Raw genomic sequence first — 23,644 nt, forward strand, 5'->3', positions numbered from 1 at the left:
GCACCCCGGAGGCTGAGGGGGGTGACACAGGGCCCACCACAATGACCTGCCGAGCACCCACCTCTCCAAGCTGCAGGCTGGGCCACTCGGCTGTTTCACAGCAAGAACCCCACTGCTCTACAGAGAAGCCACATTATCCACAGAGAGGTGAGCACCACCTTCAGTGTCAGCTCCTAGAATTCATCTGCCCACTGCTCAGTACATTGGATAGATTTGACTCAGCAAAATGTTTGGTATGGGGCCATCATAGTCACTTCCCCAGGTACCAACAGCTCTGCTGAGCCCCCAGCCCAGCTGCCACCCGGGCGCTAGGCTGGCACCCTCTCCCAACTCACCAGGATGTCCATGCTCTCCCGGCGGAAGGGCGACTGGTCCAGTCTCTCCCCGGCGGGGGTGAAGAGGAAGGTGGAGGCGGAGCCTGAGGAGCGCATGATGGGCAGACTCAGCGATTTGAAGTCTTTCACAGCCTGCTCCACCTTGAGCTCATCGCCAGGTTTGGCTGTGAGGGAGCGCAGGGTAGGGGGTCAGCCGATGGGCACTACCCTCAGCACCCAAACGATTGCTATGGGTAGCGGTGAGACCCCCGTGGCTCCTGGCCCAAGGGCAGCTCCACTCACCCAGCATCCATGGGACATGCCAGACGCGCACATCCTGGGCACATGGCTCTGCAGACTGCAATGGCTGCCCAGTCCCAGCGGGTCCCCACGATGGCAGGGCGTGGCAGACACGCCTACCTCCCCAGGGCTGGAGGAAGCCCAGGTCTCTCCCAGGTCCGTTAGCCTGAAGCCAGCATGCTCAGCCCGACCCAACCGCCCACGCCACCAACAGGCACCCGCTGGGCACAGCTCGCCTCGCCCTCACTGCCACACAAGCAGAGTGCACTCGAGGGGGGCTTCATCCTCTTCAGGTGCGGACGCTGCTGCACTGCTCAGATGGTGACCCCTGCTGGACACTGCAGGAATAACATGGGGCCCTGCCTTCCTCCCCTGGCTCCCCCAGGGGATATGGAATGGGACATGCAGATGGGAGCCACTTTGAGCGAGGCCTGGTCCCCTCCCCCAGGCGCAAACTCAGCCGCCCCCACCCTGCAGGCTGGAAAGGCTGCCCGCGCTGACCCAAGCAACTCAGCACACTGAGTCCTTCTCTCGCTCCCTGGCCAGAGGCTGGATTTGAACCACACCAGCCCTGACCTGGGCTGAATGGGAACGTGCATCCTGAGAGGGGAACATCCCAAACCCCATTCCCTATGCAGCCCGGGACGCCACGGACCTAGAGCCTAGAGGGCAGCAGCTGAACATCCCCCCAAGAGCCACTTCCTGAAGCACATGGGCTCTGCGCTGGGGGCATCCCCACTCTCGCCAAGCCATGGGACATGCACCTTTCACTCTCAGGTAGTGTCCCCCGAAGCGGTACGCTTCAAAGCTGAGCGAGAGAGGCGTGTTGGACTGATCCAGATAAATATCCACCTTCGCCAGCTCAAGGCCTTTCCTCTCGAACACCGGCAGCAGCACCTCCCTGGGGGCAGAGAAAGAGACGTTGGCACAAGTTCCTCCCTGCCCTGGGGCTGGGCTCAGGGGAGAGGGTCCCGCACCCACTCGGAACAGGAACGCTGGCCGGGCACACTGCGCTGGGCAGGACCTCAGCGGGCAGCGCTGGGGACACGCACAGGGCTCCTGCTGCTGCCACCACTTGCCACCTTGCTGGCCTGGGAGCTCCACGACGCTCTCCCTAAAGCAACCTGCCTCGAGCAGGTCTGTGCCAAACACGCTCAGCTGGTGGCTGGGAGGGCACCGCTCTCGGCTCTGGCCAGCAGCTACTCGGCCTCGGCAGCTGGCGAGAGCCATCGACGCCCTGCTCAGAACACATGGGAGGAGAAGCTGGCAGGGGACTCTGCAGGGTAACCCGTCTCTGGTCCCGGGAGAGGGGGCTGTGGAGATGGCTCTGAGAGGTGTTGACTGTGGGAAACAGAAGATTCAGCAGGCAGGGACTCGGGTGGGGAACGGAGCTGGTTTCTTCCCAGGTACCCTAGACAGGCACAGTGGGTGACAAGTCCCTGATGCAGCTCCAGGACACCCCTCAGCAAAGCACCACGATGGGCGGTGCCAGTCCTGGGGCCCCTCCAGAGGTTCAGTGCAGGATGAGCCAGCAGGCCCTGGGCAGGGCACCTGTGCACTCACTAGTCAGCAGCACCTGCCTGAGCCCAGGGAAGCCAGAGCAAGATGCCAAAGCGTGCAGGGAGCTTCGGGGAGGCAAGGAGCACTGGGCAGTGGCACGGGCACATCAGCTCCTGCATCAGGGTTAGAGTCCACAGCTGCCCATGCCGGGACCCCGGGTCTGTGCACAGCACCTGAAGTCACACCCGAGGAGCAGTCCCAGGGCCCCAGCCAGTGTCTAGCTAGGTGGCCACGACTCACCCCAGGGATTTCTTCTTCATGGCCGGGACGATCTCTGTTTCTATGTCCACGTTCAAATCGAACTTCAGGGTGAAACATTCTTTACTGGGATCCTGGGGGGAGGAGGCAGGAGTTAGCCCAGCCATTGCCCAAGCACCATGGACCCAGAGCCAGCCCTACTTCCTACAGGATTGGTGCCCCCGACTTCCACCTGCCTGACCATCAACCTCCCGAATCTGTGCAACTCCCCGGCCCCCTCCTAAGTCCCGGCCTGTCTCCTCGCACAGCAGTGCCAGAGCTGGCTGGGGAATCCACCCCGGTAGGGGGTCCTGCTCGCCCGCACCCTGCAGATGGCACTGTTGGCACAGGCCCAGCTACGCAGTGAGAGCCGGGGGATGGATTCCTCGCTAGAATTGGGGATGGGGGCCTGTCACTGGTGGGGTCACCCACGCTCTGGCCCCTGTGAGGAGCTGGGACAGATAGATTGCAGCAGGCAGGCTAGGCTCCCCTGCTGCCCTTCAAGCCAGAGAAGCTGAGCGCCGGACCTCACGGCATCCCAAACGGCTCTGAGCAGCAGCCAAGTGAGGTCCCCCCAGGCCCAGCACAGGACACTTGCTCCAAGGCTCTGGTTCCATGCCCAGAGCCAGCTGACAGGGCTCTGTGAGTCACAAGGCAAGAGACAACACTGGGCTCCTTACATCCGTGTGTCTGCGCCGGGCTTTCTTCTTGGGGAGCTTCAGCGCCGAGCTCTTCTTGTCCCTGCACGGCACAAACATACGGTTACAGGGATCGCCTGGCACACAGAGCCCGGGGCTGGCACGAGTGATGGCGGTGAGAGAGCCCCATCCCCCACCACACACCGGGACCTGGGTGCTGAGTGACCTCCTGCACAGAGCAAGGCAGCACTCTACAGTGGTTCGTTCAGGCTTTCAGACAAGCCCTGGCCCTGGGAATGCATCACCGCATCCAGAACATACTCTGCAGCCTTAGACCTTGTGTCTTGATTGTTAAGTGCCGCTGTTCCCTGGGCCCCAGCGTCCCGCTGCCCCCAGGCCCCACCATCCTACTGCCCCCTGGGCCCCGCTGATCCCGGGAACCATCTTGTCTGCTGCCAAGGACATGGAAGCACCTCCCCTAGCCCTTCACATGAATATACTCACCCTTTCCCATCCACTAGCCCTTCGTCCTCCTCCTCCACGTCGGAGGCAGGGCTGGTGCGTGGGGGGCATGACCGTGTGGATACATTCCGGGCCAGAATGGAACCTGCAACCAGGAAAGACGGATGAGTCACCCAGGAGACCGAGCCCCATCAGGCCCTGGGCACAGATCGAGGCTCAGCACCCCTGCCCAGCAGCTCTAGGGCTGGGAGACTGGGGTCTTTGCAGCTGCACGGGAAAGCCTCTCCTGCTGCTTCCAGGGGCAGCAAACCTCTCTGCCAACAGGCCCATCACTGCTCCCTCTGCTGACAGGCCGCGCCATCCACGAGGATCCATTCCCCTGCCTGCCTGGTGCTCTGCTAGCGAGAAGCCCTGCTGAGGGGCATTTGGCGTGGTGGGACTCCAGAGGGGAGGATTTGGGGATCCTGAACCCTTGAGAACAGGCCCCCGGGATGAGAACAGGGCAAATCCCCGCAGCGGGGAGAAGGAGCCCAAGGGACGAGGCCTGCTGAGGTGGGAGCACCATTGCTGGCAGTGCCCTGCAGGGGAGGAGGGTTATGTTCACCAAGCCCCGGCCCCCACCGCCCCCAGGGCTCCCAGCTCTCACCCTGGGGGGGCAGGTCGAAGCGGATGTGCCCGTCAAAGTGCATGGTGCCGTGGAATTTGCGGTCACAGGCCTCACACAGGTTCAAGGGATTGTTGTAGTTCAGCTGCTGGCACTCGGCATGGTGACATACCTACAAGAGGAGAGAGGCCATTGGACAGAGCCCTGACCTGCTATCCAGGAGCCAGCGGGCCAGAGGTGCAGGGTGAGCCAGAGACCAGGCTGCCTGCTGGTTACACTGGGGTCCCTTCACTGCTCCCTGCGGTAAAGGGAGCTCAGTGCCAGCAGATCCAGCCACTGGGATTTCCCTGGCAGGCAGAGAGCCAGACACCTCCCCTGGCATATCCCCCATGCCACCCCTTTACAGGCCCCAGGCCATGACCAGAATGCCACTGTGCTCCAGCTGCTCCCCCATGCCCGGGGGGCAGGGCTGCCAGGCACAGCCCAGAAGTGGTTCTAACCCAGAGATGGTGCTGAGACAAAGCGGTCCAGCTCCTGGGCCTGGCAATGAGAGTGGGGCCCAAAGGCCCCTCTGACAGGCACCTACCGTCACTCCCAAGGGAAGGAGCATCACTTGCCCTAGTGGAGCAGGGTGGCAGGCCTGGGACCAGCCAGCCCTGGTTATGAGGAGCCACACCTGGGAGAGGTCAGGTGATTTCCCTACAAAGCTGGGCAGGAAGCTGCAGCGAAGGGGGAGTGTGCAGGGAGCAAGCCAGCGCTAGCTGAGTCTCCGGGGAGGCAGGAATGATGCCAGCCAGGCAGGGCTGGGAGTGGCCTGCCAAAGCAGAAAGGGCCCCGAGAGACAGCTTGTTTGGGGTGGGCTGCTGGACGGACTTGGTTCTGGGATTTGGAGTTAGGTTTGGGGTTTATTTTATATTAATCAACCCAGCGGGTATTTTTGAGCACAAAAGCCTGAGAGAAGCTTTATTTGAGGAGTCCAAGGGGGAAACTGAGGCCGGCTGCCTGCAGATGGCCCGCGGGGATGCTCAGGAGGCCCATTTACACCAAGCTACAGGAGCTTTCTGGGCATCCACAGTTAGTGGTCTCAGCTCTGTCTGCCCCTGCAGCCTAAACTCACGTGAAGCCTCCGCCAAGGTCAGTTCAGGCTGGGCTGGGCCAGGCCAGGCCAGGCACCTGCAGCCAGTGTGGGAGATCAGGGCACAGGCCAGCAGGGACCACAGGCAAAGGGAACTTTTCTCTCCCGCACAGTCAGATCTCCCAAGCCTTCAGAAACTGCCTGGCCATATGGCACCAAGCAAAGGCCCGGGACGGCTCCAGGGCTATGAGTCTGAGACAGGGAGACAGACGGAGGAGCAGGGCATGGGCTGTCCCTCCACAGAGGCTACTGCCTCCTGTAGCCACTGGGCTAGGCAGCACGGTGCTTGGTTTCTGCTCTCGCTCAGTGCTAGCGGGTGAGACCCAGGAGCCATCCCCATGGCCGTGTCCCTGCTTGGAGACACTCCTCGGGGAGGAGACGTGATCAGAGGATGGGACTCGGGAGGCAGATAGACCCTTGCTGGAAAAGGACGTGCTGGCCCACCGCACTCCTGTACTAGCCATCTCACCCCTCAGCACAGACCCCAGAGCCCCTCCCTGCCTCCACCCCACCATACTCACGGCCATGCTCCCAGCGACTGGGCCAGGCACCCCTCGCGCTGCTGGCTGGACTAAGGCCTAGATCACCAGCCTAGCTTTCCTGGGCCGATAGCTATTGTATCCCAAATGCCCGGCATGCAGAAGCAGCGGCTGGCTCGCTCTGGAAGCTGCCTTGTGTTTGAAATATCGGTGTCCCCATAGCAGGATTAAGGAAACAAGTGTCTGCAGCGAAACAATGCTTGCGAGCAGATCCATTTCCTCCGATTGTGCGCTGGGCCTGAGCCTCCTTTGGGCCACTACACGTCACAGCAAGAGGGGTTATTTTTAAACACAAAGCTGAGGCCTTGTCACGGAGTCCCCAGGCAATGCTCTGGAACTGCTCCCTACAAAGCCAGTCAGGACTCTGGTGAAGTCTCCTCTCTGTGAGCAGACTGTCTCCAGGGCAAGAAGCTCACACAGCTTCCACCTTCCTGGGTCTGACCTTGGAGCGTTCAGCATATGCCCCTCCGTGCGCTTCCCACAGCGAGTCCGCCCAGGCAGGGTCCTGGGGAAGCCAGAGGGTTCTGCACCCCCACTTCACAGTCAAACGTGACCCTTAGCCAACCAGTAAAACAGAGGTTTATTAGATGACACGAACACGGTCTAAACCGGAGCTTGTAGGTAGAGAGAACAGGATCCCTCAACCAGATCTATTCTGGGGCCCAGTGAGCCAGACAACCCCATCTGCCCTCACTTCCTGTCCCCAGCCAGCTCTCAATTGAAACCCCCTCCAGCCCCTCCTTTCTTGCCCTTGTCTCTTTCCTGATCTCTTTGTTCACCTGTAGCTATTCCTTTGCAGGGGGGAAGGGCCCCAGCCATTTGTTGCCAGGATACAGTGTGTCGAACATTTATGCACACTGGAGACTTAAGAAATGCATAGGGGAAACTGAGGCACCCACACAGTATTCAGAGGAAACATTAAGAGCAGTCCCACTTCGTCATGCCAGGACATCCCACAGTGGAGCAAGGCGCCGCGAAGGGCTCAGGTCTGCATGCTGGGCGATGGGCTCCCTCTTCCTGCTGGCAGGTGCATTAACAGCTTCAGCCGCTGCAGCCAAGGGGGGCCATTAGCACAAAACTCACCATCTGCAGGCAAGGTCAGGCTGTCCGCGCAATCCCTGCTCAGCCCAGACAGCAGTGACAGGCGTGGGACATGGCTGGCGACCCCCCAACCACCTCCAGCTGTGGGCTGGGTTCCGGGTCTGAGACATGCAGCTAGTGCTTAATTTGTGCCAGGGCTTGGCAGGGCAAAGCCCCAGCACCTCCAGGCTTGCTGCATTCATTCTGAGCCCTGGCACCTCTCTCATTACAAATTAAGCACTGCCTGCGGCTATGGCCAGTACTGCGCCCCTGGCAGAGGGACCCCTCCCCATGTAGGGCTGATCTGAGTCCCTACAGCCCAGTTACCTGCACAGCAAGGAGGTCCCTGTCTCAACCAGTGTGCTCCCTTCCCCCATCCCGAGCTCATTGGGGACCGGCTTTGGGAGTGCCACCAGCTTTCATTTCACCAGAATTCACGAGACAGCTGCAGGATTTTCACCATCCTTCAGTACAACATGCAGATTTGACATCTGGGGAGAGGAGTCAGCCAGTCAGAGGTGGAGTCTGCCTAAGTGCATGGCCACTCAGGACATTTTTGGCGTCAGAGCTGTTCAAGCCGGGGCTCCCGCCATGAGAGCTGGAGACGATGTCTACCCCAGCGTGGTGACACATGGCGATACACGGAGGGAAGCAGGCCCAGGCAGGGGCCAGACAGAGGACACGTATGGTCCTTGGGAACACGCAGGCTTGCAGGAATGCTCAGTCTCCCCTTCCTGAGGCAGGACTCCCTGGGAGAAGCAGAGGGGGCCTCTGGGTCTATGCAGTGAGAAAGGGGAAGAGTCCACCCCACGCTCGTCCAGCCTCTCCCCCACTTCCTGCCCTCCTTCCCATTCCGTCGGTTTCCACCCCACCCCCATCCTCCCGCTGACATCAGGGATGAGGTGCTTTCACTTTCCCATGGAATGAATCCAGAGGCTGGTGCATCCTGTCCGCTCCCTTCTGCGGCACAACAGCGTGCCTGGAGCATCCCCTAGGGCTCGGCTTCCTGGACCATCTGGGTGTGTGACTCAGTGCTGGCCAGGCCAGAGAGCGCAGCCCCTGCAGAGCCAGCAGGAGCTGCACCCTGCTCTCCGCTGGGAGCTGCCTTCCTAAGGGTCAAGCTGGGCCATGCCGGAGCCTTCCTCAGGGCTGGGCTGAGTGGGAGGCCGTGCTGAGCTGGGCCAGGCCAGGACCCATCTTCCCTAGGCTGGGCACGGAGCCACATGGAGCTGGGCCAACCAACAGCAGTCTCCCCCAGGCTGGCTTGGAGGGTGGAGCCACATCGAGCAGAGCCGGGCCAAGACCTGTATCCCCAGGCTGGGCTGGAGGGGAACAGTGCTGAGCTGATTCAACTCCCTGAAGTCTCTTCCTCCAGCATTAACATCTGTTCCCACACATTCTCCTTTCCAGGCTCTTCCAAAGCCAGAACCTTTCCCGGGCCTGTCCGGGGGCAGACAGCCCTTGCTGAGTGGGGCTGGAGAATCAGCTCTCCTGGCCTGTACTCCCACACGGCTCCAATCTGCTCCCATGCCCTGAATGCCGGCTTCCCTGCTCCCCACCCCCCGGCAGCGCACCAGGGTGCCCCTCGGTTCTAGGGAGGGTTTCCCGAGCTGTGCAGTCACAGAGGAGAGAGCATTAGGCTGTCCTCGGAGGTCAGCACAGGCATCCCGCAGGAGCTCCCTGCAGTGCTCTCAGTCCCACTGGGGTCAAACCCAGGCCCTGCATTCACTGCACTCCAGTGACGATGGGTTCATAGCAAAGGGACACGGGCCCGGGATCCGCACCAATGACCGGCTCAGAGGGGCCCGTGACCACCCCATGATGCCACAACGCCCACCGCTGTAGGGTGCAGATCCACCCTGAGAGGTGCTGCCATCTCCAGAGAGCAACAGGTCTAAGGAGGAAGGTGGAGGGGGATGCTGAGCTCTGCCCTGCACCCACTGAGCCACAGGCTGATCCAGGGTGAGTGGTCCCACAGCACACGGGCCTGGTTCCCGACGCCACACTGGGGCTCTGGGGTGGGGCATGTCTCCCCTCTCAGAGGCACACAGCACAGCAGGATCTCTGAACACAGCTCGTCTAGCCCCTCCCAGCCACCACCGCGCAGGAACTCCCAGCCTTGGCAGCTCACATGACTGGTGAGAGATTATCCGAGCAGCTCTGCACATCTCCTGGGACAAGCCAGTCAGATGGCCTCTGCAGCCAAGGGCCTCCTCCCCTACAAGCACACCTGCGCTGCTGGCTCCCATGCACAGCACCGCCTGCACAGAGACCAGGAGCACCTCTCCACGATAACTCCAGCGGCCACATGCACCCAAACGGGTGTCTGCCTTGCTCCCAGATGCACCCACAGCCTGAAGTCAATGGCCCCAGAGTCAGACTGAGAGTCACTTAAACCTCAGCCCTGGTAGTTACACATAAAAAGACCAAGCTACACACTGTGGGGACCAGCTCAGCTGTGGGCAGGTCTCTGATGCTAAAGCCAGAGAAAAGCAGCATCAGAGAAAGAGATTACAGACCAGGTTCAACACAAGTACATATTCCAGCTGAGTCCACCGGAAAGCCACACAGCCCAATGTAAATGTGTGCATCTGGAACAAAGAATGCAAGGCCAGACTTCCAGCATGGGGCACTCCATCCTGGGAAGCACCGATTCTGAAAAGACTGGGGAGGAGGGATAATCAACTGAACATGAGCTCCCAGTGTCATGCTGTGGCCAAAAGACCTAACGTGATCCTGGGATGCAGAAACAGGAATCTCAAGTAGGAGCAGAGAGGTTATTTTACCTCTGTACTTGGCACTGATGCGATACTGCTGAGACCCACAATTCAAGAAGGATGTTGATAAATTGGAGAAGGGTCAGAGAAAAGCCCCAAGACTGATTAGAGGATTACACAACCTGTCTGGAAGTGAGAGACTCAAGGAGCTCCATCTGGATCACTTAACCAAGAGGAGGCTAAGGGGTGTAACAAACTGGGAATGTTCTTAATGTTTTCTCTGAATACTGTGTTGATGCCTCAGTGTCCCCTAGGCAGTTCTTAAGTATCTGGCAGAGCAAGGGCCAGTGCCCCTAAATGCCTGGCACTCTGTCTCCTAGCAACTGATGGCCTGGGCCCCTCCCCTGCAAAGGTGCCAACTGAAGGTGTTGGAGACAAAGGGGTCAGGAGACCCCCTGGCCCAGGAAAGGGGCTGAGCAGAGAGGAGGGGCTGGAAGGGGTTGTTAGTCTGGAGCTGGCTGAGGGCGGATGTGGGGGGTCTGGCTCACTGCCCCCCAGAATGGACCCGGCCAAGGGGTCCGGTTCGCAGTATCTACAAGCTCTGTTTTAGACCCTGTTCCTGTCATCGAATAAACCTGTTTTACTGGCTGGCTGAGAGTCACGTCTGACTGCAAAGTGGGGGTGCAGGACCCTCTGGCTTCCCCAGGACCCCGCTGGGGCAGACTTGCTGTGGGAAGCGCACGGAGAGGCAGAGGATGCTGAATGCTCCAAGGAGAGACCTAGGAGGTGAAGACATGTGAGTTTCTTGCCCTGGGGACAGTCTGCTCCAAGGGAGAGGAGGCTCCCCAAAGTCCTGCCTGGCTTGGAGGGGAGCAGTTCCAGAGCATCGCCGGGGGACTCCGTGACAAGGGGTGACTTTGATCACAGTTTGTACATATCTACCGTGGGAAACAGAAATTTGATAACAGGCTCTTCAGTCAAGCAGAGAAGCTCTAACCCAGTCCAATGGCTGGAAGTTGAAACTAGACACATTCAGACTGGAAATAAGATGTAATTTTTTTACCAGTGAAAGCAATTAACCAGTGGAACAGCTGACCAAGGGCCACGGTGGATTCCCCATCACTGGCCATTTTTAACTCAAGACGGGATGTTTTTCTAAATGATCTGCTAGTAATTGCACTGGGGCAGGTCTCTGGCCGGTGCTATCCAGGAGGTCAGACTAGAGAGTCACAATGGTCCCTTCTGGCCTTGGAACCTGTGACATCTCAGAAGCATCGGCGCCCGGAGTTAGCCTCCTGTGCCACAAATACAGCTCCCAGTCGGAGGTGCTGCATGCAGAACACCCCTCTGGGATGGTCTGTACATGATGTTTGCAGCAATCTGGGGGAGGAAACCGTTAAATTGATGCCAAAGCTGTATGTAGACCAGGCCTTACTGGTCCCTAGGAGACAGGCTGGAAAGGAAGTAAGCTAGGCCAGCGCCAGTCAGTCAACAGCATGCAACACAGAGCATAGGTGCAAACAGAGCTCCCACTCCGGGTCCCTACATATTCAAAGCAATAAGGGTTTGGCAGCTCCTCCTTACTGAACTGTTCTGTGCTTATGCTGAAACTTTGCAAATAAAGAGCCCAGGACTTGTCTCAGGAGCTCATCACATGCTGTCTGGTGCGGGGCTGGGCTGTGAGCACATCAGCACAATGGAAACCACAAGCACAGAGGCCCAGCTGGGCTGCTGATCCGGTACTTTTCCCTGGTGGCTGCCTTTTATACTTCAGAATGTAACATTTCATTCATTAAAAATGAAGACTCAAGGCCTTACGGTTGTGTAGAAAACCTTCAAAATGTGAACTGAATGCAAACTAACCCAGCCATACCTGCAGAAAGCCTGCTGTGAGAACTGCCTGTTTGCCTCAGTGTTCATTCTGAAGACTAATGATGGCTTTTCTAATGACAAAATTGTTAACTCTTTCTCCGCTTATTGAAGCAAGAAAGGACAGTCACTGTAAGATCTACATAGTGAAGATCTACATGATTTTGGCATCATGAATGGGTGGAGCTTGGATAGTGGGCAGAGCCTGGGAAAGTACCACCATTTACCTTTTCCCCCCTAATCTGATGCCAAGGTCACTGGCTTGTGAATGCGCACACCAGGGCCCCTCTGGAGTTACCTCCCGAAACACACAGAGTTACACCGGGGACTGATGCACACACCGATATACACACAGCTCACCTGGAGGTCACCTGGTGCTACACACAGGGTTTTCCACACACACACACACACACACACACACACACACACACACACACACACACACACACACACACTTACATGGCAGCTTCATTCATTAATGCTCAGAGTAGAGACTGGCAGAAGCTTCTCCTTATCTAACTCACCTCTTCCATCCCAGCTCAAGGAGGTAGTTTAGCCATTGCAGATCTGTGCCTTCACCTCACCCCTGCCACGACTTTCCACAATCCAATGTCCCCCAGACATAGGCAGGCTCTCTGCCATGCAGCCATATGGTTCTCAGAGTAGACAAAAAAAATCTGTCTGCCAGATGTGAGACCTGGGCTGTGCCTGCAGCTGCTGCGAAGTTCCCAACACAACACAATCTCCATGCTCCAGGATGTCACCAAGAGCTAGGCCAGGCATCTGGCTAGGGTCATCAGAGTCAAGGGGAGTCAGCCCAGCGAGCAGCTAGGAAGCCACAGTTGAGTGGCTGACGGTTTGGTGGCCAGGGAACATGCAGTATTTGAGAATCGAACATTTCTGCTTAGATGGAAAGGAGCCAAGGAGGGGACGGCCTGCCCTGCAGTAGGAAGTGAACGTGCGTCTGAGTGCAGCTGGGATGTCTCTGCAGGGGGGCCAGACACAGAGGAGGTGATGGGAGCACACAGGTGTCACCTCCAGCCAACAGGGTGGAGAGCACAGATCTGGCAGAATTCACGGCAAGTCAAAGTCCTCTGAAACACAGAGACAAGCACAAACCCTGCCTGGCTGAAGCGGGGGAATGAGGCAGCAGCAGCTCCAACTCATTGTTGAATTTTTAAAACTCACAGCAACTAGGAAACCTAATGCCAGTTGCCCATGGCCCGAACAGCTGAAACAACCGAGTCTCCTTTGCCAAGGCAGACTCAGGACCCGTGGAAAGACAAACCACTAATCACCCTGGCTCCAGACTCACCTCTGCCCACAACAGCCAACAACAAATGCAGCACCTTCAGCTCAGCCGGCAGCGACCACCCCACAGGGCCGCCTGTCTCTTCCAGAGCCGGAGACTTCCCCGCAGTCCCCGAGCAAGCCAGACAGCCTGTGTCCTCAGCGCAAACCCCACTGACTCATCTCTCGGGGAGGGCTGGGTGGAATCGCAGCCATGACAGACTGGTGACTAAGCAGGTGAGGCACCTCTTGGGTTTGAACTGAGTAAGATTTTCAACTTGCTCTCCATCTGCTCTTCCTTCTTTGCCCAGACAGGCTTCAATTCCAAGGCCCCCAGCACAGCCGAGGTACTGTAGCCTCGCTGCATGTGGGGGTGTCTGTCTCTCTCCCCCACCTCCTCCACTGCTCCCGCTCTTCCCTCCCTCTCACCCCTGCCAGCCTGCACTCACAGCTGGAACCTGAGCCTCCCAGGCTCCTGAAAAGCTGCACTCCTCCAAGGAGAGCGTGGGGTTTCTGACACACTCATCTGCATACTATGGTCAAATCTGCAGCACATTCGCATGCATGGCAAGTGTCTGGTTTGCTCGCAGTCTGAATGTGGCACCCGGTCCTAGACTCCACCGAGTGGGATCTGGTTACTCCTCAGTTCATGGCCTCTGTGTACACACACTCGGCGTGTTCATGCCTCAGAGAACTGACAGCCTCACCAACGACCCCAAGGGGAACGATTCTGCCGGGGAAAGTTGAGGTCGTCTCACTTCGCACTGGCCCTGAGCCTGTTGGGAAGCACAAAGCTGGTGCTATCCTGGAGCACGCTACGCCCTGCAGCCCTGCTCCGAGCCGGCTGCAGGCGCATGGCCCGAAGGAAGAGGTTCCAGCCTCATTGAACCCTGCGCACCAACTGATGCTCTCACTCTGCTACGCAGCAAGGGCTGAACAAGAGGCTGCAGGGAGCTCGCTGGGCACCTCCCACGGTATTGTTCCCAGCACACTGCCAGGTACCTCGAACCAACCCAAGAGGGGAAAACGTAAATGGAGCCCATTTTGTGATGCTTGTACTCACTTTGCACAGTCCATCCGTCTGACCTGGAGCCCCCAGTCATTAGTGAGGGGTTGGTATGGGAGCAAGGACTTGCACGTCCATTTGATTCAGGCCATGGTCTCCTAATGGCAGACATGAGCACAGGCTAATGTTAATGCTAATGCACCCGCCACTCATTTTACCCTGACACCTGGGCAGAAGCAGAGCGCTGCTCCACTCTAGTTAGACAGACACGCGTGGAGACAATCAGCTCTTGTTGCTGGGCTTTCTAGGATTTAGTTAGTAAAGAACAACAGTTGAATTTTAAAGACCACCAGTATGGGGAAGCCACCAGAGAAATAAAAATCTATGAGGTAGATGTAACGGAGTTTTGACAAAACTTTGTCACCTGCAGCCTCTCTGAGCCTAGTACGTGCTGGGCATTTCCCCATCAGCCCCTTTTTGCAGTTAGATTTAGCTGCTCAACAAATGCATCACACAATGACAACGACCACCAAAGCACTGCCACTAACACTCCGCTCCCCGTGGTCGGTACACAACAGATCGGTATGGGAAGGCCCCACAGGTGGTACTGGAGTGGAGACCACATCAATACACCACAGCCAGAAGGAAGTCACAGACCAGCATACCCGCACCCAGCACAGAGCTCGCCCAGCCTTTGAGGCCCTTGGAAAGCAAACCCTGAATTGTATATTGCAAATGTGCAAAGCCAGTGGGAGACACCAGCTTCACATGAACTCTCCCTTTCAGCTCGCAGACCTAGCCCCACAGAGCTTAGGTGGGAGCCCCAGGCTCTCGTCTGTCTCCTCTCCCAGGGACCCATTTCTCTCTCTGCTGTGCAGAGTCCCCTGCTCCCGGCTGCGGCAATAAGCTTTCCCCAGTGCCGGCACAGGAATCACTCTCCCTCCAGTCAGCACGCTACCTCCGCGTGCTGGGAGCACAGAAGGGTCCATGGGATGCCAGGCTGGGGTCCCTGGGCACTGGGAAGTCACCCTGAACTCACTAAGCACTGACCTATTTCTACAAGGGAAGGAAAGTCAGATGTGAAACCCACCCTGCCCTCCCTCACCTCTAGTCACTCACCCTACTCTGCAGGGCACCCCGAGCCCACATGCAGGGGCATTAGGCTTCCAGATGCAAGCACGGCAGGTGCATGGAGCTGGGCCCCACCAGAGGCTCCCACTTGCCCTCCCACCCCGTTCTCTGAGCTGCACCAAGCAGAGACCAGGACTCAAACATTCCTGCTCCCCGAGCCAGCCTGGCTGCTGGAAGCAGAGTGAACCCTTCTGAACCACTCGAAGGTCCTGACTTATCCCTATTATTCATTGGATGTGTTCTGGCAGCAGGCAGGTCAGGGTCCCATGCTGGGTACGGTGCATGGCGAGGAACCGTATGGCCCCGAAGGGCTTACATGCTGAATAGACAGGGGAGAGGAACCGAGGCCCATGGAGGGAAAGTGACTTGCCCAAGGTCACCCAAAAGGCCACTGGCAGAGCTGGGAACAGACCCAGGCTTCCTGCATCCCCGGCCAGTGCCCTCCCACTGGGCCAGTCTGCCTCCCAGCAGCTTCTCAGGAGTGCCAGTTCCCCAGTGCTCGGGAGCCCTCCTGAAACTCTCCAGCTTGGCCTGCTCTCTGGGGGCGGGGCTGGTGCACGGACATACCTGCACCAACACACCCAGCAAAGGGATTAGGAAATGTCGGCTGGCACATCTCTCTTGCCGAGGCCTTTAACAATTCTCCTTTCTGTCTACAGAGCAGCTTGGCAGCCCTGAATGCAGCCCAGCACAATGACCAGGAAACCTTGAGAGCAGCTCTCCCCCCTGCCCACCCCCCGAGTGATTCCCCCCGGAGGCCAGGCCCCATCGCAATGCCTAGACCTCCCCACCAGCAACTAACCAGCCATTGGAATTCAGCCTTTCACTCCCCAGCAGGTGCCTCACAATAGCCATTGCCATGGAGATGCGCAGGGCAGCTGCTGCACAGGGTGCTAAGGGCTGGGCCAGCCAGATAGGGGCAGCAGGAACTGCCTCCCCCTCACTCCCCACAGCAAAGCCAAAGCCCAGCTGTGCCCCACAACCACGGCCTGGGAGCCAGGACTCCTGAGTTCTGTGTAAGCTCTGAGAGGAGTGTGCTTTGGGGGCTGGGACATGGGCTCAGGGCCTACATGGGGTACCGCCCTGCCTCCGCCCCCCAGGGCTCAGCATCCCTAGCTATAAGATGTGGGTGATTCTGCATCCCTGGGCTGGAGGCTTCACTAATTAACACCCACAGAGCACCCCTAGCTGCTAGGGAGTGCAGACATGTCCGCCCCTTACGCAGCAGCACCCCCCCTGGAGTTCTGCAGGTTCCTCTGGGACTCAATGTAGAAGCAGAGCCAGCTGGTTTCACCCCCAGCCCAATCCCCTCGCCCTCCATCAGTGCTGCCCCCTGAGTTGCTCGACAGTAACTGTGAGCACGGGGCTGAGCCAAGCTGGGGCTTGCCCCTGCTGCAAGGACAGAGAGAGAAAGTTCACGTGAGTCAGGGGCTTGTGCCCTCCTGAGCTCTGCAGCCGTCTGCCCTCCTGGTACCTGCGTCACTGTCTCCCACGTGGCTAGACAGAGACAAAGCTATAGGCTTGGGAGCACCTGGATTCTTGCCATGGGCAGCCTGCTCTGCTAGTATGTCACGGCCTCCTGGCATGCCAGAACCCATTCCCACCACCAGTCATCCGGAGAGCTGAGCGGGTGGTGGCTGTGGCAGGGAGGAGCAGCCTCCCCCCAGCCCTCAGGGGCTGTGCTGCAGGGGGAAAAACATGCCCCTGTAAGCAAAGCCAGATTCCCAGAGAGGGGCCTCTCCCCAGGGACAAGCCCCTCTGGCTGGCAGCATCAGGAGGGGAGCCTGTGCTGGCAGCCTGTGCCATGGCCTTGCTGGGAGCTACCCTCGTTATGGAGCAGGGACACAGCAGGCCTGCAGCTGCCTACATGCTTGACATTCGCCCAGTCCCCTTCATGCCCACAGATCAGCACCCCCATGGCTGGGCATGCTCAGGCCTCTGTGCCTAGCCAGCCTTGGACATGGGCCTCTGACAGACAGCCTTGCACAGCGAGGACCCTGGGCCCCAGGTGAGATCTGACACCACAGCCCCTCCGGGCCGGGATCTCGCAGTCCCACTGGGGGACCCACCCCACAGCCCCGGCAGAGCCCAGACACGCTCTCTGAGTCACCACTGGCGTGTTGTAACCGATACTGCAGACCAGCCAGCTCGAGATGAATTATAAACCTGCAGCAGGAAGGCTGAGGCTGGGAAGCACCCTTCCCAAGAGGCGCTCAGCTCCGGCCTCAGAAGACTCCCCCACTGCTCCGTGTGGCCCAACTGCCCTGGGGAGAAGCTCCACTCTCTGCTGGCATGGGGCAGCTGGCCAGGCCTGTCTGCGCCAGGCTGCTGAGCTGCTGGGGAAGAGCAACTGTCCCCACCTCCACTAGCACTTATCCCCCGGCCTGCCCTGCTGAAGGGCTCAGTCGGCTTGTGTCCCTGCCTCCCGGGGGTGCAGCAGCTGGGCAAGTGGGTACTTGTCTGGTTCTCTGCCAAAGCAGCCTCTGAGGCAGAAAGAACGAGCCCCAGATAGGTTATAAATGACCCCAGGGCTCAGCCAGGCCCCCTCAGGAGAGACTCAGCCCCCAGCTTCCCGACCCAAGGAGAGACCAGACACAGCCTGAGGATGGAAGGCAAGGCAGCCCCAGATAGCAGTGCTAGCTAGAAGCAGAGACAGAACGGAGGGTCAGGCTTCACACCACCAGTGCAGTTACGTCCTGAGCCACAGCCGGTCCCCAGTGCACCCCTTCCTCTATGGACCAACTGGGCTTTGCACAGCCAAGGATGATGCAAATCCTCTAACTTCTCTCCCCTCCCCCCCACCTGGACTCAGCTGATAGAGCCAATCTGAGCTCTACTGGTGCCTCCTTTCATTGGCTGCGCTGAGTGCCCAGCTGCTGGGGAGTGCACCCTCCCGTCCCTGTGGGCACCTGGGGAGGGATGTACGGGCCTGAGTGGGGAGCCCAGGCTCCCCAGCCTCGAACCAGCATGTGCCCCCGTGGGGCTCCCGTCCCTGGACTCTCTTGGCCTGACTGGCTGAAGGCAGCCCTGTGTCCCTCCGCCAGCACCCCTTTGTTGCACTCCAGGGAAGTGGCACTGCACAGGGCGGTCGGTAGGGAGCCTCTGCGTGGCCACTCCCTCCCCGGCGCTCCAGCCCAGCAGCCAAGCACACAGACACTTTCATCCCAGCGCCAAGTCCACAAGTTACGCAGAGCGCCCCAGCCAGCCAGGGCCAGGGGCACCCCTACCGAGCTCTGTATGCAGCACTGCCATGGCTGCCAGTGCTCCCTGGCCCCAAGCAGAGCTGCTGCCTGCTCAGCCAGGCACCCAGGAGCACCACTCTTGCTCCTGCAGCCACCTGCAGCTTGGGCTGGCTAAGCGGCCAGCAAGCCACAGTGCCAGGGGAGCTCCCAGCAAGGCACCTCTGCTCCTTCAGCTCCCAGGAGCCCCGCAAAGCAGGAAGCCATAGGTTGGTGCAGCAGCAGCCCCCGGGCAGTGAGAACACACAGGGAGTGCAGAGAGAGACACCAGCCACTGTGGCCTCAAGGGCCTGGGATCCAGCTGGACAAGGAAACCGCTGCTCCAGCCTAGGGGAATATCCAGCCCTGTGGATAGCTGCAAAACGGGTCAGGCTCTAGAGCAGGGGTTCTCAAACTGGGGGTCAGAACCCCTCAGGGGGTCACGAGCTGTCAGCCTCCACCCCAAACCCTGCTTATCTCCAGCATTTATAATGGTGTTAAATATGTTTAAAAGTGTGTTTATTATTAGGGGGGTTGGACTCAGAGGCTTGCTGTGTGAAAGGGGTCGCCAGTACAAAAGTTTGAGACCCACTGCTCTAGAGTCCCCCAACAGGCTGCTCTGCTGTGCGGGTGGCAGCTAGCCACTGTGCTCACCATCAACAGAACAAATCGGGCCTTCTGACACCCTGCTGGGACTGCTCCATCTGCCGGGGCAGGAGGGGAGGGCTGGACGCCTACCTCATTCACTCGGGCCAGTTGGGAATTAGAGATCGCAGCACCAGCCTGCCCTCTGAGTGCCCACATCAGCAGCTGGCACACTTTGTGCATGAATGACCCAGCACGCAGAAGGAGCTAAGGGGCCCAAGCAACGGCCCCAGGGATAAACTGGTGGTGGGGGGGAGGGCACATACATGCCAAGGCCAAACCAACGGGCTAGGGATGGGAAATAATCTCACTGCATGTGAGCGACTGATACCACAGCCAGTGATGGAAAGGCACGTGCAGATCCATGCTACATGGAGACAGATCCATGCAACATGTCCCGGGGTGTCCCTCAGCACTGCTCTGCTCTGGCCGTAGGTCCCCTCAATCCCTCCCCTCTGACATGCGGACAGAGCCCATCTCCAGCTTCTGTGCCAGTGAAGGAGAGATGTGGATCCTCTCGGTGCCGGGACCAGTTCCTCCCCACACCTCTGGGCGCGCAGCTGGAAGGAAGCTGCTCTGGAGCTTTGTCTGTGTGCAGGAAATGCGACGAAGGGAGCCCCCCATCCAGTCCCAGCGCAGGGCTCGCCCAGTGACGACAGAAGCTGGGGGCTAGGAATGTCCCAGCAGCAGTAATCTGTTGCGACTCCTGCCCGTTCTCCCAGGGATTAAACACGCTGTGGTGGGCTGCATGAACAGTTATGTAACCCCAGGGACTGACGTTAGGCATTCAGCACAAGCCCCTTTGGAGTGGTGCAGCGCATGGGCCAGGCACCTTTAGAGAGGGGGCCTACCGCTGGCTGTTTACCAATAGCCTGCATTCTGGGCATGCCCAGGGAGGCAGTGGGCTGGAGAGCGCACGCCCCACTGGATCCCGGCCTGATGCTTTGCTGCAGAGCTGCACGGCATGGAAAATCTCCACCAGCAAGGTCTGCAGGGTGGGGCTCAGCGCACCAGGCATCCTGCCTTGTGTGTAACCCATGCAGAGAGTAGTGGGCAGCTCTGCACTGCGTGAACAACAGAATGGCAAGGCCTTAGGAGGCCAGTCTGGGTACAGCATGGGTACCTGGAGCCTCTGGCAGCAGCATGCAGCAACCCCCATCCCTCCCCTTCCCCAGCCATAGGAGGGGTTGTTGGCAAATGTGACCCATCAGCATCTAGTAATGCTTCAGTGTGCATTATGGGCTGTACTGTGCAAACTCCCCTGAGGCAGCGGTGAAGCCTGAAATCTTGCATGAACCTGGGGAAAAACACTCCTGGTGGCTTTGCAGCAGAAGGCGGCTGTGCTAAGCTGGGTTCCAGGCAGAGACTGCGGGCTCAGTGCCCTGCTTGTGGGAAGCGCACTCCCTGAGCTCCGTAAACATTGCCTTGCTTTACTCTAGTGCTGCTGCGTCCGCTACCCACCAGCAACTGCTGCCAGTGGGTCAGAGCAACTTAGAAACCAACAGCTCGGGCCCCAAATTCCACCCACCTCCAGAATATTCCCAACAATCTGGTCAGAAACCAAATGAAGCTGGTCATCCGAACTGATCCAGACAGCCCCTGCCCTCTCCTCCATGCTCACTTGCTAGCCTCGCTCATGCAGCCTGGCTCTGCGTCAAGGTTCTCCACGCACACACGATGTAGGGCACTTCCCTCCTGCTGCCAGCACAAAACACACCTGGCTAATTCCAGAGTTTCCTGAGAACCACTGAACACGCCACTGCTGAGTGGCAAGAGCCAGTCATTGTGTTCGCACCTTGAAACAAAACCTGCAAGGGAAAACCATTGGCGCTGGCCTTGGGAGCCAGGGGCTGGTCCAAAGAGCAGGAGTGCCTTGCAAAGACAGTTAACTAGTCTCTGCATCCGATTTTTCCAGTGATCATGAGATTTATAAAAACATCCCTAGTGCTAAGGTAGCGGACCCAGTAGAGGAGGATCCAACCCAGGCCTGTATAACAGATGCAGATATCCACCGGGGGCGGGAGTGGCAGTATATGCAGCTGTGTGTCTGAGCTGTATGACTGGTCTCAGCCTGCAAGCTCCTCGGGGGGACCACAGCTCCACGGTGCTACAGCCAGCCAGCTGCGACACTCACCAGCCCAACAGTCACATCTCATCTCTAAGAACCGCAAGACGGCTGTAGTGCGGTACACGTTCTTTAACAGAGAGGATGTGCTGTGGTTTAAGCCAGTGGAGCTGAGGACCAAGTGGGGCTGCAGAGGACACATCACAGAGTCGCTAGGGATTCATGGTCACATGAAGTGTCACTTTGATGGGCAGCTGAAATCCCAGGACACGGTGCTGCTGAATCTGTACAAGCACGTCTTCCCTAAATGGACTTATGACCCACATGTGCTGGAGCTGGTACCGTGGGTGAGAAACAAACAGCAGCTCCCCGTGCAGGAGGTGGAGATGGAATAACCCTCCAGGCCTAGCGTGTCTGCTGTGGTTCGCACCTCCTGCACCCCACAGGGGTGCTTGGCTGTTCCAAGCCTCGTGAGAAGTAGGGAGAACTGCCCTGGACGTGTTAGTGCGGTGCCTTTCCTGGGGTTTGTGTCCAGCATTCACGCTGGCTGCAGCAGCATTAGATCTGGCTCACAACTGCCTGTGCCCTGGCCTCCAATGTCAGTTTATTTCAATGGTAAATATATCTTCCCCTCAAAAAAAAAAAAAAAAAAAACTCTGGAAAATGCCCCTGAACATAAAGCCAACCTGCCCAAGGTGCCTTTTGCCACAACACGCCAAGAGCACTGGATAAACCCAAGCGCAGCCCAGGGAAGCTTTGTCCACAATAGGCTAGAAAAATAAGGAGTCGGCTCTTGCCAAAGATTCTGAGTCCAGCTGGAGCTAGCTGCAGCTTGTCATGTAAAGCAACTGTGCCCTTGGAACCAAACCCCCTTGTTGCTAATTAGTCGGGAGGATTTGCTGAAAGGAAGGTGGAGAAGGGAAGGGGCAGTCTGGGGACCACGGAGAACCCTACGGAAATGCAACGTTTCAAAGCCATCCTGCTTTCCCACTTGCTCGGAGGTTGCTGTCATGGGCTGCTGGCAGGAAGCAGCACATTGTTTTCATTCTCTGCAGGGGCTGGATTTCCAGTCACTGGGCTAAAGCAGAAGAACACACAGCTCAGCTGTGATGGCAGCTCATCTGGCGGTCACCGTGAATCTACTGGACTGAACGTTATGTTTCACCCACCTTTAAAGTCCCTCCCAGCCCAGCTTCCAGTGTTACCGTTCCCCGAGCCCAGCGGTGGAGGCATTCAGCCCTGTGGGCCTTGGGCTCCCCAGGCATTGAATCTAGTTGGTAACATTTCCTCAGCCCCAGCTTTGTGGCATTACCCACCTGCCGGGGAAGACAAGGACCCAGTGCCTAAGCCATGGCTGCTGCATGTGTCAGAGAAGCCGGAGAGCGGGGGCTGCCACGGGGACTGGCTGTGTTAGTAACGCCCGCAGCTCTCCACCCTTCCCACATGCCAGCCACTTGGGAACCCCCCGGAAAGCCCCATGCTCCAGCCCCAGGATGACTGACTCACCGGTCCACTGGGATCCCTAGGGGGGAGCCCCTCGCTCCTTCCCCCCGCGCAGGCCCCCTTGCTTCACTCACTCTCTGCCTCCTGACAGCTCTGCTTGGCAGCGCTCCGCTCGCTGCCGACTGCGCCGTCCCAGGGCAGCTGAGCCCGTCAGGGGGCCAGGGCTGCACTGCAGCGGCTGGTGGCCCTGCACCCCCTCTCTGCTACGCACCCGGGCGGATGTGCAGGGGAAATCAGCGGACACAAAGCCATGCTAAAGCTGGCAGCCGGAGAATTAGGGCGGTCGGAATCTACCACCCCCTCCCAGGAAGAGGCAGACAGCTGGAATGTACCATTCATCCACCGGCATCTGCCTGCAGTACAATGACAGAAAAGAGACACAGGCCCGTGTCACACAGTGAAGTCACGTCCGCCAAGCGGGGCAGCCCTGGGCCCGGGAGACACAGAAATGCACAAAGAGCCCCCTGTGCATTGCCCAGAGCCACCACCCCTCACCTCCGGCTGCAGGCAGGGGGCTGGGGAGGGGAGTGCTGCATTCAGAACCGAAGTTCCTGGGCCAGGGAACAGCAGCCACAGCCTCTGGAGGGCGTCTGTCCAGCAAAGCGAGCGCTGTGGCTGGAGTCAGGGCAGGGGGCAGCAGGATGGGACACCCAGGCTTCCCCCAGCCTGTTGCTCTGTGTGCGGCAGCAGCACCCAAAGGCCACAGCACACTGTGCACAGTGCTGAACTCCTATAGTCTGAACTCAGTCACTGGGGATGAGCTCAATCTCAAATCCAGCCCCAAAGCTTTGCCCCGGGCTCACAGCCAACCGCAGAGCTTCCAGCCACCCCTCAGGTCAAAAGTCACCTGTTGTCCCAAACCCACCCAAGGTTGGCTCGGAAATCAGGAGATTATCTTTAAAAACAAATGCTGGGATTAATCACATGACTCCAGGAGCTGGAGCTGTAAGGAAACCACCACCAAATATCGAGCAACGCATGCTGCAATCTTGAGACCTTCCCCCCGCACACACCTTGCACGCTGCCTGACATTATGACACATCAATTACCTGGCTTCACATTCCCCAGGCCAGCCACAAGCGGCTGAGCCCATGTTTGCCAGAGTCCCTCTCCCAGCCAGAACGGCAGCCCCGAGCAGCCCGACGGGGATGCCGCCCATCTGCTGCACTTCTCACTGCCTGAGCTCTTCACAGGTACCTGACACTTAATGCTCCCTGCCCCTGTGGCACAGCGGCCTGGTCATGAGGCAACCAAAGCCCCCTGCTCCCAGCCCTGTGCTCAGCCACGAGGCTGGGGCTCTCCCCTCTCCATACCACAGCCCCTGTCCTAGA

At 58.7% G+C, this 23,644-nt stretch overlaps 1 protein-coding gene across 9 annotated transcripts in view; it reads right to left on the minus strand.

Moving 5' to 3' along the window:
- Positions 1-23,644, minus strand: part of PLEKHG5 (pleckstrin homology and RhoGEF domain containing G5) — a 116,247-nt gene that overhangs the window by 22,044 nt on the left and 70,559 nt on the right. For 4 of the 9 annotated variants that reach the window (XM_030537550.1, XM_030537549.1, XM_030537551.1 and 1 more), the window contains 6 exons: positions 4,158-4,287; positions 3,554-3,656; positions 3,092-3,152; positions 2,415-2,506; positions 1,379-1,515; positions 336-499 (listed from right to left, as the gene is read on the minus strand). In XM_030537550.1, the coding sequence (XP_030393410.1) occupies positions 336-499; positions 1,379-1,515; positions 2,415-2,506; positions 3,092-3,152; positions 3,554-3,656; positions 4,158-4,287 (687 nt within the window). Of the gene's footprint in view, positions 1-335; positions 500-1,378; positions 1,516-2,414; positions 2,507-3,091; positions 3,153-3,553; positions 3,657-4,157; positions 4,288-5,771; positions 5,870-22,316; positions 22,667-23,644 lie in introns of those variants that run through there. The other 5 variants (XM_030537554.1, XM_030537555.1, XM_030537557.1 and 2 more) reach the window with 4 other exon arrangements.

Source organism: Gopherus evgoodei, chromosome 18 (assembly GCF_007399415.2).
Source record: "Gopherus evgoodei ecotype Sinaloan lineage chromosome 18, rGopEvg1_v1.p, whole genome shotgun sequence".
In the NCBI taxonomy this organism is placed as follows: domain Eukaryota; kingdom Metazoa; phylum Chordata; order Testudines; family Testudinidae; genus Gopherus; species Gopherus evgoodei.